We start from the raw sequence: 15,565 nt of genomic DNA, 5'->3' as shown, positions 1-15,565 counted from the left end.
AAAAAAAATTCGGTGCTTTTCCGAAGGTCTGAAAAAACGACGTCACCGTTGAATGATTGGCAGCACGACCAGTAGAAACAGACGGATAACCCTCAGCAGGTTTTTTTTTAAATTTTATTTTGTACGTTTTCGAGGCCGTTTCGACTTTCTTTTTGACGCGTGAAGGGGCGCCCACACTAAACACATTCGAAAGATGGATTCCCTTTTATATACAAACACACACACAGACAGACACTTGTTTTTTTCTTTCCCTCTTCTATATTTCTTTTAAATCCCTACCGAAAAAGAGCAAGCGGTTGCTGTGATTGCCATGTGTGGTCACTTGGATTGTATATGCACGTTACGCGTGTCTAATATGTGCCGACCCTGACGCTTTTTTTCTTTTTTGTTATATTATAGTCAATACCTACATGGAAAATCACTCGCTGTTTCGTTGCAATAAGTCGAGATTTTCCACAGAAACTAAAGTTTAAAAAAAAAAAAGAGAGTTCCAGTCGATACATTTAGCGGACCGAAAGAATGTACCGCAGTTTGGCTGTATTTAGGGTGTATTTAGTGGTATGTATATGATGGGGATGTAAAAAAAAAAAAAAATGCTCAACGTCAGTTTGCATATTTCATCATGTCTGTTATATCCGTGCTCTTTGCCAGCCGCCCTCCCCTCCTATCTCTTTAGTTCGGTTATTAAAAAAAAAAGGGACTCGTAGTATCGAAGGTTATGTACGACGTATCGACTACATATGGAAAGGTTTTCTTCTTTTTTTTAAAGGGGAGGCAACAAGAAACCGTCGTGAATGGTACACAGCAAAAACTGTGCCAGAAATGCCAATAGCTCAGAATGCGCATCGAGTGCAAGCGGGCCGACATTCCTTTTTGGCCGCGTCCTTTTTCCTTCCGCCGCGAATAGCGATCCGTTGAATCGAGAAGAAAAATGTAGCTTCTCATTTATTTAGCTGGACTTGTCAACATTTGAAATGATTATGACATTGAGCAATTTTATTCGAGATGCGTTAGCCTCAAACAGGAAATGTTCATTTTTCAACTATCCGAAATGTTCAATTATTTTAACTTTTGTTTTCAATGTTTGACTATTTTAAACTCTCCCTTTTTTTTTTTGTGAGACGGGGGAGGGAGTAACAGATAGGTGGGGGGGGGGGAATGGTTACCTAACTGGTTAGTTACTTGCGCATCAGCGATGAGTAATCTAATGATAAAAATACGGGAACTCTATGGGGTTCGTTGGAGAAGAAGAGCCTTTTCAAAATGTGGAGGAGGAGTTGCTCTTTTCCTCTGGAAAAATGATGATGATGATGATGATGAGTCTCATCCCGGCGTCGACGGATGAGAAAGGGAAATCGTTTTCTGTATTGTGCGCGAAGAAGGTAAAAATTATTAGGTATTTGAGAGAATAAGAAAATTTCGTGCCCTTTGGGCAATGAAGAATTGCTGCATACGACTGTTGGCTTCGCTTCTCTGTAAGGACGCGCAGCGAAAAGGTGTTGCTTGCGGGCAGTGCGCAATTGCGTGATGTGTGTTTGTACAAACAGCGCAACAGCAGCGCCGACCGATGGGCAGCAGCACACGCCCGCGTTTCTCTCGACAACCATCTTCCTTTTTTTTTATATATCTACGTACCTTTAAGTATAGATACACGCAACACACAACAAGTAAAAGGCAAAAGGCAACAAAAAATAAACAAAACAGGTAGGACGCGAAGAGATATTCGGTGCGACGTGAATAAATTAAAGAAAACAAAAATTCATTTTTTTTTTTTTAGAGAATTGCAAGTGCCGCCAGCAAAAAAGCTGTTCCCCTGCCGCGTCGCTTATGTTTTCTCAATGGTAAAAAAAAATAAAATGTTTATGCGCTTACGTTCATCCCTTAATGAAGCAAACTGGTCTTGTAGAAATTCCCTTTGCATCGTTTTTGTTTTCTAATGGAACATGACGACTCGTCTCCATCGCTAGAATTCCCATTTATTTAGAAGAAAAAAAAAGAAAAAAAAAAACTCCCCTTTCAACATTTCTTCTTTCCGTGGGCATCAGGTTCTTCTCTCCCCCCCATTACGACGCGCACCTTATTATTTAAGAAACGCGTCAAGCTCTGCTCTTCGTTGATGCTCTTTTGCGTGAAAACTAGTCGTTCATTTCGGCTTGGTCAAACTGAAATAACGACCCGCTAATGTTCCCATTCTTCACATTTTTACCGACACAAATGGAGTGACGAATAGCGAAAAAAAGAAGAAGAAGAAGAAAAAACAAAACAAACATGACCAAGTATAACGATGGCGATAATAGCATACCTGTTGCTCGCAAAGTGTAGCTCTCGATGGCTGTGTCTGCTTATCCTGCCGTAAAATGTTCTTCTTCTTCTTCTTCTCAGTTCAGCAGTTTAGACTTGCACGAGGTGCTCTTTTCCTGTTTTGTTTGCGGCAGCTCTCGCTGCCCCATTACTGTCTAATAGCTTTGATTTGTTTTACAACCTGCAACTTGGCTATACGTATAGACACTGTTTGTGTACTCGTGATGCTTGTCTTCCCCTTTTCTTACTTACTTCAATATCATATTTACGGACTATGACTTCCCCCCAAGACAGCCGAAAAAGATTTCGACCCAAAGATATTATTTTAAAAAAAAAGCTCTTTGTTTTTTTTTTGTTGTGCAAGTCGATTTTTTTTTTTTTTGTTTTGTTTTTTATGATGCGGCGTATGTATATATAGTGTGTCGTTTTGAAAGTCAACGTGACTCTGAAAGAAAAACAACTCCCATTGAAAGCGCTTTGCGTTGATGTGCTCGCTCTCCCGCGACCGAATAATAATAATCTGACCGGATCACGACCGCCATCGCGCCCACAGCCGCCGACTTCGGATGGTAGTGGCTGTTTTTTTTTTTTGGAGGGGGTTCTCGTGTCTTTTTTTTGTTTTTTTTTTTCAGGTGGCTTCCTGCACGACTGAACGAAAAGAAACAAAAAGGCGATTCCGATCAAGAAGTCCTTAAAAAGCTCAAATAGTAAAGGGAGGGGAGGAAAATTACCTTTCGTGCTCAAACACGAGAGAATACGAGAAACATAACAGAAAAAAAGAAAAAAGGTAAAAATCCAATTTTCTTCGTTTTTCTTTACGGTTTTTATTGTTTTTTATATATACATTGATTCGGTTTCCCAGGTAGATTGTAAATCAAGAGCATTGGGATAATGCCTTTTCTACACCCACTCTGCAAGTTGCCAGCCCCGGTGCTTTTGCACGTAGAGAATTCAATAAAAATTCAGACGAGGTTGGAGGTGAAACAACAAAAACAAGAACACACAAAAAAAAAAAAAAAAAAAAAAAAAGAAACTGAAATTACCACAGCACACGAGAGTCAAAGTACCGTTTGATCGTGTGGGCCAATTTTCATTTTTGCTCTGCTACAAGACACGCGCTGTTCTCCTTACATAATAGCAGCAAAAAAAAAGAAAAAAAAAGAATGAAGAAGAAAAATCTCCCGCCGCTTGATTCGCCTGCACACACAACAACAACAACAACAAAAAAACAGAGTCAAACAGCACAAAGTTGGTAGTAAGGAGTTGCTTGTTGTTCCTTTTTCTATTTCCATTCTTTTCTTTTCTTTTTTTTTTTTTTTTTTTTCTCTTTTACGACAGGTCGCTTGTGGGTTTTACAACGTTCAGCGCGGTCGTAAATCGCTGCCTAATTGTTTTCGAATCCAGCATTTCAGCTCATTTCATATACAGAGGGAAAAGGACGATGCGGAGGGCCCACTTTATACGCGCATAACAGACAGACAAACATGCGTACACCGATGCAGACGGACGGACAGCAAGAGAGCCGCAGATAGTAACAGCCCCCCGAAAAAAAAAACAAAGAAACAAAGCCAAAATATCTGATGTTCTGGTAGTTGTTGTTTTTGTATATCTTTTCTTTTTTTCTTTTAATACTTTTTTCGTTTTTCTTTTTTTATTCGAATTTTTTTACGACAGGGTGGCAGCAGCAGCAGCCCAAGCAGCAGCTCAGGCAAACATGCGAGCATGGATATTCATGCTGCTCATTCTCAAAACGTTTTTTCTTTTTTTCAACGTTCGGTCGTTGAGTTTAGCATCGACGCCGCTCTTATGTGTGTCTTGCCTATACTCGAATAGCTGGCACTATCGTTTTTGGGAACTCACAGCAAGTGATGGTTTTTAGCTGGCCGGTGCGTACTAAAAGGCAAGTTTTTTCCAGTCCCAGACTCTTAAAGAATAAAAACAACGACAAACGGGAAAATTTGTTGTCGTTAAAGTAGAGCTCTCTGCTGAGAAGAACAAGCCCGGCCGCATGAAACACTGCGCTGATTATATCTATTTTATTGATGAATGGAAATCAAGAATGGGGAAAAACTAAAGTCCATTCTGTTTTATTTTGCTTGTTTTTTTTTTGTTTTTGTTTTTTTTTACGAGGAAATGAATAAACAATACATAACGTATGTGCCGCATCAAAGCGAGAAATGATCGGTGATTTTTTTGTTTTGAATTTTGATTTACGCCTTCAAAGTTCTGCTTGTAAAATAGCTAGAGTCCTTTTTGTTCTAATTAGAGCTACACGTCGTATTTCGTTTTCGACATGGCGAAACATTTTTTTAATGAAACAAAGTAAAATCTGTTAAAACACTCAGTTTAATCACGGCATGCGTAAAACGTAGGCTTCCTCATTTTAGTGTGTGGATTGGTGCGCCTAGCCGCCTACAGCACATTGTTTCCATATGTTTCAAAAAAAAAGCTCGTTTTATGAGAAAACAAGTCACTTAGTCAGAATCAGCGTGCAATTCTGGTTAAGTCTGTCATTATGTAACCTTAAAAACTAACGCGCCAGTACGCGACGGCTCTCTAGTAGACAGTCGCGCTAGCGCTGGTGCGTACTGGCGCGGATCGTTTATTTAAAAAACTACGTCCCATTGAAAAAAAAACACCTGATTTCCGTGATTATTATTTAATGCTGAATCAAAATCATGTGTATTCATTGCTGTTTTAAAGATTTTTGCAAAATACAAAATTAATGGAAAAGTCGGGCTTATTTATTTTGTCGGGCTTATTTTCAGTCATCGCAAAATTTTTTACTTGGCTTAAAATATAACATTTTGATCGGGAATTGAATGAAACGCAGTAAAATAAAGTTTATTTTTCTTTTAGGCTTATAGTTTTTCAAACAAACGTAAAAAACCATAACATAAAGTTGATGCGCCAACTGCACATTATTTCCGTGTATTTCAAAAACTGTTCGTTTGACGGGAAAATAAATCACTTAATTAGAAACAGCGTTCAATTCTGATCATGCAGTACGATTTTTGATTAATTTTAACAGATTTCGTTTTTGGCCGATTTTGACAAAAGTGAGAAGGCTATAGCCTTCCCACTTTTTCATTTTTGGCCAAATCTCAAATATAGCTTACAATACATGATTTCGATGCAAAATTGAATGCTGATAACGGAAATTAAGTTTATTTTTCAATGGAGCTTATAGGTTTTGAAATAAACGTAAAAAACAAAAATAAAGTTGCGGGTCTTACATCACTTTTTGTGTTTTATTTTGAAAACGGCGGATTTCCCGAGAAAACCAATCACGGAATCGAAATCACCACTCAATTTTGATTATACAGTGTGATTTTTTATTAATTTCAAGAGATTTTGTTTTTGGCCGATTTTGACAAAAGTGAGAAGGCTATAGCCTTCCCACTTTTTCATTTTTGGACAAATCTCAAATTTTAATAAAAATATATGATTTCGATGCAGAATTAAATTCTGATCACGAAAATCATATTTATTTTTCAATGGTCCTTATAGTTTTGAAATAAAACATAAAAAACACAAGGCCGGTTTTATGTTGTCGGGCTTATTTTCGGTTATGGTTCAAAAACGGTTCGTTTAAAGGGAAAATAAATCACTAAATCAGAATCAGCGTTCAATTCTGATTATGCAGCAAGATTTTTGATTAGTTTCAAGACATTTGGTTTTTGGCCGATTTTGACAAAAGTGAGAAGGCTATAGCCTTCCCACTTTTTCATTTTTGGACAAATCTCAAATTTGGATGAAAATACTTCATTTCGATCGGGAATTGAATGCTGATAACGGAAATCAAGTTTATTTTTCATTGGAGCTTATAGGTTTTGAAATAAACGTAAAAAACAAAAATAAAGTTGCGGGTCTTAAATCACTTTTTGTGTTTTATTTTGAAAACGGCGGATTTCCCGAGAAAACCAATCACGGAACCGCAATCATCGCTCAATTTTGATCATGCAGTGTGATTTTCGATTAATTTCAAGAGATTTCGTTTTTGTCCAGTTTTGACAAAAGTGAGAAGGCTATAGCCTTCCCACTTTTTCATTTTTGGCCAAATCTCAAATTTTAATAAAAATATATTATTTCGATGCAGAATGGAATGCTGATCACGAAAATCAGATTTTTTTTTCAATGGGCCTTATGAGTTTTTTAATAAAACGTCAAAAACACAAGGCCGGGCTTTTTTTGTTGGGCTTAATTTTTTGTTGGCTAATTTTTAAATTTGGCTCAAAATACATCGCTTTGATCGGGAATTGAATCAAAATAACGAAAATTAAGTTTATTTTTCGACTAGGCTTATATTTATTCAAAAAAACGTAAAAAACCGTAACATAAAGTTGGTGCGCCTATAGCACATTATTTCCGTGTATTTCAAAAACGGTTCGTTTGACGGAAAAATAAATCACTAAATCAGAATCAGTGTTCAATTCTGATTATGAAATATAATTTTCGATTAATTTCAAGAGATTTCGTTTTTGGCCGATTTTGACAAAAGTGAGAAGGCTATAGCCTTCCCACTTTTTCATTTTTGGCCAAATCTCAAATTTTACTTAAAATATATTATTCCGATGCAGAATGGAATGCTGATCACGAAAATCAGATTTATTTTTCAATGGGCGTTATAGTTTTTTAGTAAAACGTCAAAAACACAAGGCTGGGCCTTTTTTGTCGGGCTTAATTTTTTTGTTGGGTAAATTTTTAATTTGGCTGAAAATACATCATTTCGTTCGGAAATTGAATGAAAAGCGTGAATATTACGTAAATTTTTCCAACAGACTTATATTTTTTCAAACAAACGTAAAAAACCACAACATAAAGTTGGTGCGCCTACTGCACATTATATCCGTGTATTTCAAAAACGGTTCGTTTGACGGGAAAATAGAAAGAGAAGGCTATAGCCTTCCCACTTTTTCATTTTTGGCAAAATTACAAATAGGGTTTAAAATACATGATTTCGATGTAGAATTGAATACTGATCACGGAAATTGAACTCATTTTTCTCTGGGTATTATAGTTTTTCAAATAACCGAAAAAAACTACCGTGGGAATTTTACCTCAAAAACCTGCAAAAAATGACACTCACCAGAATTAGTCGAAAATCACAGAATAAACTCAAAATTGAATGCAAATTCTGGGAAAATTGTTTTTTATTTAACTAATTAAACCGTTATTTAAATATACTGCAAAAACTAACGCGCCAGTACCCAACGGCTCTAATGAAAAATCCCGCTAACGCTGTCACATACTGGCGTACTGGTTAATGTGGTATATTACAAAAACGGTTGACTTTGTGAAAAAAAGAACAATTTTCTCGGAATCAGCGTTCAATTCCCCATCGAAATGATGTATTTAAAGTATATAAGTGTATTATAAAATTCCAAATTTAAAATTTAGCCAACAAAAAATTAAGCCCGACAACATAAGCCCGGCCTTGTGTTTTTGACGTTTTATGTAAAAACTATAAGGCCTATTGAAAAATAAATCTGATTTTCGTGATCAGCATTCCATTCTGCATCGAAATAATATATTTTTATTAAAATTTGAGATTTGGCCAAAAATGAAAAAGTAGGAAGGCTATAGCCTTCTCACTTTTGTCAAAATCGGCCAAAAACAAAATCTCTTGAAATTAATAAAAAAATCACACTGCATGATCAAAATTGAGCGATGATTGCGGTTCCGTGATTGGTTTTCTCGGGAAATCCGCCGTTTTCAAAATAAAACACAAAAAGTGATGTAAGACCCGCAACTTTATTTTAGTTTTTTACGTTTATTTCAAAACCTATAAGCTCCATTGAAAAATAAACTTTATTTCCGTTATCAGCATTCAATTTTGCATCGAAATCATGTATTTTAAGCTATATTTGAAATTTGGCCAAAAATGAAAAAGTGGGAAGGCTATAGCCTTCTCACTTTTGCCAAAATCGGCCAAAAACGAAATCTCTTGAAATTAATCAAAAATCATACTCCATAATCAGAATTGAACGCAGATTCTGATTTAGTGATTTATTTTCCCCTCAAACGAACCGTTTTTGAAATACACGGAAATAACGTGCGGTAGGCGCATCAACTTTATGTTATGGTTTCTTACGTTTGCTTGAAAAAATATAAGTCTGTTGAAAAAAAAAACTTAATATTCACGCTTTTCATTCAATTCCCCATCGAAATGATGTATTTTAAGCTAATTTTTAAATTTAGCCATAACCGAAAATAAGCTCGACAAAAAAAGCCCTAAAAAATAAGCTCGACAGCATAAAACCGGCCTTGTGTTTTTGATGTTTTATCAAAAAACTATAAGGCCCATTGAAAAATAAATATGATTTTCGTGATCAGCATTCCATTCTGCATCGAAATAATATATTTTAAGTAAAATTTAAGATTTGGCCAAAAATGAAAAAGTGGGAAGGCTATAGCCTTCTCACTTTTGTCAAATTCGGCCAAAAACGAAATCTCTTGAAATTAATCGAAAATCACACTGCATGATCAAAATTGAACATTGATTTCGGTTCCGTGATTGGTTTTCTCGGGAAACCCGCCGTTTTCAAAATAAAACACAAAAAGTGATTTGAGACCCGCAACTTTATTTTTGTTTTTTACGCTTATTTCAAAACCTATCAGCCCCATTGAAAAATAAACTTGATTTCCGTTATCAGCATTCAATTCCCGATCGAAATGATGTATTTTCAGCCAAATTTGAGATTTGTCCAAAAATGAAAAAGTGGGAAGGCTATAGCCTTCTCACTTTTGTCAAAATCGGCCAAAAACAAAATCTCTTGAAATTAATCAAAAATCACACAGTATGATCAAAATTGAGTGGTGATTTCGATTCCGTGATTGGTTTTCTCGGTAAATCCGCCGTTTTCAAAATAAAACACAAAAAGTGATGTAAGACCCGCAACTTTATTTTAGTTTTTTACGTTTATTTCAAAACCTATAAGCTCCATTGAAAAATAAACTTAATTTCCGTTATCAGCATTCAATTTTGCATCGAAATCATGTATTTTAAGCTATATTTGAAATTTGGCCAAAAATGAAAAAGTGGGAAGGCTATAGCCTTCTCACTTTTGCCAAAATCGGCCAAAAAAGAAATCTCTTGAAATTAATCAAAAATCATACTCCATAATCAGAATTGAACGCAGATTCTGATTTACTGATTTATTTTCCCGTCAAACGAACCGTTTTTGAAATACACGACTAATTCTGGTGAGTGTCATTTTTTGCAGGTTTTTGAGGTAAAATTCCCACGGTAGTTTTTTTTCGGTTATTTGATAAACTATAATGCACAGTGAAAAATAAATTCGATTTCCGTGATCAGCATTCAATTCTACATCGAAATCATGTATTTTAAACCATATTTGTAATTTTGCCAAAAATGAAAAAGTGGGAAGGCTATAGCCTTCTCACTTTTGTCAAAATCGGCCAAAAACGAAATTTTTTGAAATTAATCAAAAATTATACTGCATAGTCAGAATTGAACGCTGATCCTGATTAGGTGATTTATTTTCCCGTCAAACGAACCGTTTTTGAAATACACGGAAATAATGTGCAGTTGGCGCATCAACTTTATGTTATGGTTTTTTACGGTTGTTTGAAAAAATATAAGTCTGTTGGAAAAATAAACTTAATATTCACGCTTTTCATTCAATTCCCCATCGAAATGATGTATTTTAAGCTAACTTTTAAATTTAGCCATAACCGAAAATAAGCCCGACAAAATAAGCCCGACTTTTCCATTAGAGAACCGTCACGTACTGGCACGCCAGTTTTTTCGGTGTTTCGATTCAGTAATTGGCTTTCTCGTTAAACCAGCCGTGTGTAATAGAAAATAAAGTATAGCTTTTTAGATCTCATATGCGTCAGATGGTTAAGTTACCTGAGACAACGTTGTCAAGTAAAACGCTTTTGCCACGAAGACTTGGCAAACCGAAAGTTAGGGTTCATTGCTGCGTCGTCCGTAATGGAGACAGTTAAAAATAACAAAAGTGTGAAGCAATCCGCCGTCGTCTCAGTTATTGAAAAGCCAGAATTATTTAACAGTTTAACACTTTCGTCTTCGAATCTTATACCTTCTGCATACCAAGCCCATTCTAGACCACTGAACCATCAAATCCTTGAGAATTAGTTTATTTTTCAGATAATTTTTAAAAGCTCTTTGGAATTGCAGCTTTGTTGCGTTCTCCCGGCGTAAAGTAAAAAAGAAGACGCGTACCTCTGTGACGAATAGTGTTGATCCGAAGTAATGGTGCAAATTTCTTATTAAAGTGCAGTTAGACTGGAATTTAGTTTTCCGTAATAGAAACCAGAGGAATTTTTGAGGATTCAGAACTAGAGGAATTTAAAAACGCTAAAACTGGTCTATTACACTCTGAATGATACATGATGAGGGAGCATTTTCCATTCGTAGTTTGTCTATTTAATATAAGTTTCACGGACGGTGAGATGATAACACGGAGTCATTTATAGCACAAAAGGTACCATACTTAGACTCACTGCGTAGTCCATTAAAATACAGGTGGGAAGTTGATATCAAGATTTAAAAAAATTCCGCAGTCAGGTCGTTCCGGAATTTTCTCCCACTTTTCGAAGTGCTATCGTCTCCATCCTAGCCGACTGCGAATGGAAGAACTCGTTGAAACAGGTTGGGCAACTTCTCTTCGGCTATTCGTAGATCTGTAATTGGTCCAGTCAGGATATTCAATAGGGACGTGTGGCCCGTGGGTTTTCACCCAAGCATGCTCGTAGCCACGCCGCCATAGTTGATAACGGTGCCACCAAGCCTCCCATCGTGACAACTCTTCTAGAGTCATATCATGTCCGAAATAACCTCGGTCTGTATAATATTTATGACGTACACGGATGTCGTCCCAGTCCCTTGGTAGTTGACGAGGAGGTTGGACGTGGCGATATTGATCATATCTAAAAAATATAAATAACAAATAAATAAAGTGATGAAACAAAAATATTATACGAAGAACAAATATAAATAATTTTAAAAGATAACAACAGGATTTTAAAAAAATTAAGTGGAATTCTAATCAATACAACCTTTCATGCCAATCCCTCCACCGGTCTTCTCTTGCCCGTTCATCCTTGCGAATCGGTTCTTCTGGTGGTGGGATATTTTTTATTTGATGATGATGGTGGGCGTGATGACTAACATGCGCTTGCGGCAAGGGCTCAACTGAATGCTCTCTAGCAGCTTTGGCGTTCGATATAACAGGGGCAGCACTACTTTCATCGATGCTGACATTCTTCTCCGTCGTGGCAGCTCCTCCGACAGGGGCAACTATTCGCAATTGCACTAATTCCAAATTCCTTCTTTGCGAACTTAACTGGGCAAGTTTCCCAAACCTTTCCGACAGTGAAAGACGAGATGAAACATTTGACGATTGAGGTTCTGTGGCAGTGTTAGGACCTTCTGTCACATCTTCACCTTCTTCCTCCTCTTCGCCGTCTTCCACATCCTCGTCATCTGTGCCAGAGCTGGATTCGTTCGAGCTCGAGTCTGTGTCTCGTCGAGCTGTGCGACGCTTTTTCAACGGCGATGCAACTATACTGCTACCCGCGATCGGACGTTTTGCACTCTTCGAAACAAAAGACTGCTTGGTCGCTTGCCTTTCTTCACCTGGTTTAAATTGTTCTTTAGCTTTCAGGCGAGGTGGACCAGGTGGAGATCTAGGCTTCAAAGCACTTCCTTTCCTGTAGCTGGTTTCCTTTGAACTGGAACTAGTTGATGATCCACTGGTGCTTGATGAAGACGATGACGATCGTGAAAAAGATGAATGAGATAAAGAAGAGCTGCTGCAGCTACTACCATCATCACTCAAGCGCATTTGCCGCCGTCTTATAGGGGATGCTGATGATCGGCCAGGAGAACCCGAATGGGAACGACCACGCTCCGGAGGAGATACGGGACCACGTCGCGTACTGATTTTGGCTTTTGAGCCAGCATTAACAGTATGCCTTTTCGGTGTGATAGTGGCCTTCTCTGAATAACGTGCAGGACTTCGGCTGCGGGATCGCAAGGGACTGCCTTTTTTAACAAACCTGTCTCTTCGGGGCTCTGGTTCGCGCCTACGGTCTATAGGTTTCTTGTTTATTTCAAGTTTACTGACTCGATTGGCATTCGTTTTGACACTTTTTTCCGCAACCGATTTTCTCTCGTGTAAAGCTCCGTTGATAGGACGTTTGCTCGAATCAGACCTTCTCTTGACATCTGAGTTTGGGCTACGGTCTGAACTCGAAAAACTGCGTTTAACTTGAGGGCGCGCAGTTTTACGATGTCCTCCACCATCACTTCTCTCGCGATCACTTGTTCTTCGGCCAGATTCACTTTTATGCACACGGTCACGGGATTTCGAACGACGAAGGACTGCTTTTTGACGCGAGCGTGACCTCCGATTTCTACTTATGCCCAGTTCGTTTTTATACATTTCTTTGAAACCACTATGGCCCCAACGATCAGGATCTTTGGCTTCTTCATCCAATAACTTTTTTGTCCAACGATTTCCGCCTTCCGTTCTTGCACGTTCCATCACACGCTCCATTGAATCTTTGCGATCTGGTGGTAAATAGTAAAGGTATAGGTTAAAAAAAAAAAAACTAGAATATAAAATTTTTCTATTATTTTATTTTTATTTACTTGCACTTTTATTATTTTTTCCATGGTCTCTTCCGGACTGGCTATTGTTTTGTGATTTTGGAGCAGTTCTTTCACTGGTTGAGGTGGTACTTTTTTTTGTCCTGGTTGATGCTTTTGCCAACGCTTGCAAGCGATCTTTAATATCTACCCTATTATCCTGTATACGATCTCAAAAATGTCAAGACAAAAGCTTCAAATAAATTATTCAACTACCTGGTCCCGTTGAGCCCGTCTGGGAGATCCCATAATTGGAGTAACTTAAACAGGGGAGAGCTAGATTTCAAAGAAGAAATTATTGTAATTAATTACTTAGTTAATGCCTGGTTTAGAGAATATTTCTCTCGATAATTGGCAGTAACACATGGATGAATAGAATGGCTTTCATAGCAGTTGCTTTGAAAATCATTTGAAATAGTCTGATTTTTGATCATTGAAACAAATGATTTTGAACACAGATTGGACTATAAAAAACTGTTAATATAAATCGTCCGTTGGAAGATGGACGTCTTTCCCACTGTCAACCCAATACTATTCCTTCTGCCTTCACCATCAATTCACATGTACACTTAAACCAACATATTCATAACAGGAATACAAACCTTGGAAAATTTAAAAAATTTCTTTAAAAGCTGAGTTAAAATACACTGTTAAATTATTTCAAAACAATTGCATGATTCCGCTTTACTTTTCTGTGACGCTGAGCTTTAAAACGTTTTTGAAAGCCATCTATGGGTGGTTAACAGAACAATATTGCAAGTTTTCGCCACCTATAGAATTAAAAATAAAGCTCAGCTAGCTTCATTATTGACAAAAATTGTCGATACCTAGGTTGCTTAGTTCAGTTTTTGCATACTCACGTACATTTTCCTTCTCCAACAAACAACAATGGAATATGAGGCTGCTGTTAAAGCTCCGCTTAAACTAAAAGGAACAGCTAACAAAGATATCCAAAAGTAAATTTCTGTTAATACCCCAAAGCATAATTTTTTTTTACCTCAAGTTGATTGGCATTCACCTAGGAAACTGAAGAAGAAAAATAAAGAAAAGATAAAAAATGAGGGAGAATCTTCTAAACCCAAGGATCCAAATGAAACACTAGTGTCGTACAAACAGCCTGTTGTTAAAACCAAAGCACAATTGAAATTCGAGCAGATGAAGGAGGAACAACAGAAGAAACGAATTCTGGAAAAAGCCTCAAAAACACACAAACAACGTGTAGAAGAGTTCAACAGACATCTTGATAGCTTGACGGAGCATTTCGATATTCCTAAAGTCAGCTGGACAAAATAGTGCTTTAGATTTTTTAAAACATAAAAATGACTCATTCTGTTCAATACATAATTTTTTCTTTAAAAAAATACTCTATCTAATTATTTCATAGTATTGTAAAGATACATGAAACCATTTTAAATTGGTACTCTAAACATAATTTACAATCGCCTAACCTAACGATCAAAACAACAATCGAGTTCCGTCTATCGTAAAGCAGATAAAAAACTTCTGTCTGCTAAATTGCAGACCAGTTTTTCCCCACATTGACTTCTGATTTGTCTAAAGGGACTGAAGTTCGTGTGCACCATGATTAGAACAATCGCGAATCGTACTGCAGACATTAATATGTGAAGAAATACAGTGGAATAATAGTTTTCTTTTTCAGGTTTGAAGTGGAATACTGCTCGCTTTGTTACCCAAACGTGTTCGATCAACAGTGATGCCTCCCTTTGCCAGAATGCAACATCTTTGAAAGCCGATCAATTAGCTGATATACAGCAGAATGGTATGTTGAATGTACCGAAGCTAAGTGAATAACATTAATTGCTTATTCTTTCTTTTTAGAAATTAAGGAAATATCTGATCCACTTAGATTTCCTGATTACTTTGGTGTCAGGAACCTTTTTAGGGTGAAGGATTTGTTTGATGCAAAAGTTCACTATGGACACAAGGAAGGCACACTGGATCCCAACATGAAACCTTACATTTTTGGATCACGTCTTGGTTATCTAATTTTTGATTTGGATAAGACTGCAGAATTGTTGCAAGATGCACTCAACTTTACAGCTCATATTGCCTATAGAGGAGGAATAATTCTGTTTGTCTCTCACTTCCCCCAACATACTTTAACAGTAGAAAATGCAGCTAAGCAAGCAGGAGAATATGCCCATGCAAGAGAATGGGACTTTCATATCTTCACAAATTCTGAAAAAGTTTATAATGGTGTTACACGTTTACCTGATCTTGTCATCTTGCTTTCTACATTAAACCCCCAGATGCAGGTAATTGGATTTATACTATAATGAAGCATTATAGAGCTGCTTCATGATAATATTTCTTTAAAGGAACATACTGCAGTGAAAGATGCAGCCAAAATGTGTATACCAACTATAGGTATTGTGGATTCCAATAGTAACCCGAATTTAATTACCTATCCGGTACCTGGTAATGACGATTCTCCAGCAGCAGTTCAATTATATTGCAATTTGTTTCGCGATGCAATATTGTTAGGAAAATCGAAAAAACAAGTATCATGCTAGATAAAGTATTCTGGTCGACTTAAATAAATTTTTTTGCAAATAATTTGTTTCCAAACAATTTTATAACTTACCTAGTTAATGCAGATGT

The 15,565-nt window shown here is 36.9% G+C and overlaps 2 protein-coding genes across 3 annotated transcripts; one reads left to right on the top strand and one right to left on the bottom strand.

Annotated features, from left to right (window-relative positions):
- Positions 1–10,638: 10,638 nt before the first annotated feature.
- Positions 10,639–13,683, bottom strand: LOC130695366 (serine/arginine repetitive matrix protein 2-like). 2 transcript variants are annotated; one of them, XM_057518491.2, is made up of 5 exons: positions 13,546–13,683; positions 13,157–13,219; positions 12,947–13,103; positions 11,350–12,865; positions 10,639–11,220 (listed from the first exon to the last, which is right to left on the bottom strand). In XM_057518491.2, the coding sequence occupies exons 2-5, from the start codon at positions 13,190–13,192 to the stop codon at positions 10,893–10,895; spliced, it is 2,037 nt and encodes a 678-aa protein (XP_057374474.1). In that variant the 5' UTR covers positions 13,193–13,219; positions 13,546–13,683; the 3' UTR covers positions 10,639–10,892. The 2 variants fall into 2 exon arrangements, with proteins under 2 accessions (XP_057374474.1, XP_057374475.1); XM_057518492.2 differs by having other exon boundaries at positions 13,160–13,219.
- A 57-nt stretch (positions 13,684–13,740) lies between these two features.
- LOC130695409 (small ribosomal subunit protein uS2m-like) lies at positions 13,741–15,492 on the top strand. The gene is made up of 5 exons (XM_057518560.1): positions 13,741–13,899; positions 13,966–14,232; positions 14,671–14,723; positions 14,783–15,219; positions 15,283–15,492. The coding sequence occupies exons 1-5, from the start codon at positions 13,832–13,834 to the stop codon at positions 15,475–15,477; spliced, it is 1,020 nt and encodes a 339-aa protein (XP_057374543.1). The 5' UTR covers positions 13,741–13,831; the 3' UTR covers positions 15,478–15,492.
- The last annotated feature ends 73 nt before the right edge of the window (positions 15,493–15,565 follow it).

The sequence above is a fragment of the Daphnia carinata genome, chromosome 7 (genome assembly GCF_022539665.2).
Source record: "Daphnia carinata strain CSIRO-1 chromosome 7, CSIRO_AGI_Dcar_HiC_V3, whole genome shotgun sequence".
Classification (NCBI taxonomy): Eukaryota; Metazoa; Arthropoda; class Branchiopoda; order Diplostraca; family Daphniidae; genus Daphnia; species Daphnia carinata.
Note: the sequence above shows the minus strand (reverse complement) of the source record. Positions and strands in the feature narration are given on the sequence as shown.

Excerpts from the sequence above, each read along its gene's own strand:
- LOC130695366 (XM_057518491.2), bottom strand. The coding sequence starts at position 13,192 with ATGGGATCTCCCAGACGGGCTCAACGGGACCAGGTA. Across the intron at positions 13,104-13,156 it reads GGGCTCAACGGGACCAGGTA|GATAATAGGGTAGATATTAA; the intron begins GTTGAATAATTT and ends GATCGTATACAG. Across the intron at positions 11,221-11,349 it reads TGGAGGGATTGGCATGAAAG|ATATGATCAATATCGCCACG; the intron begins GTTGTATTGATT and ends TATATTTTTTAG.
- LOC130695409 (XM_057518560.1), top strand. The coding sequence starts at position 13,832 with ATGGAATATGAGGCTGCTGTTAAAGCTCCGCTTAAACTAAAAGGAACA. Across the intron at positions 13,900-13,965 it reads GCTAACAAAGATATCCAAAA|GAAACTGAAGAAGAAAAATA; the intron begins GTAAATTTCTGT and ends GCATTCACCTAG. Across the intron at positions 14,233-14,670 it reads CCTAAAGTCAGCTGGACAAA|CCAGAATGCAACATCTTTGA; the intron begins ATAGTGCTTTAG and ends TGCCTCCCTTTG.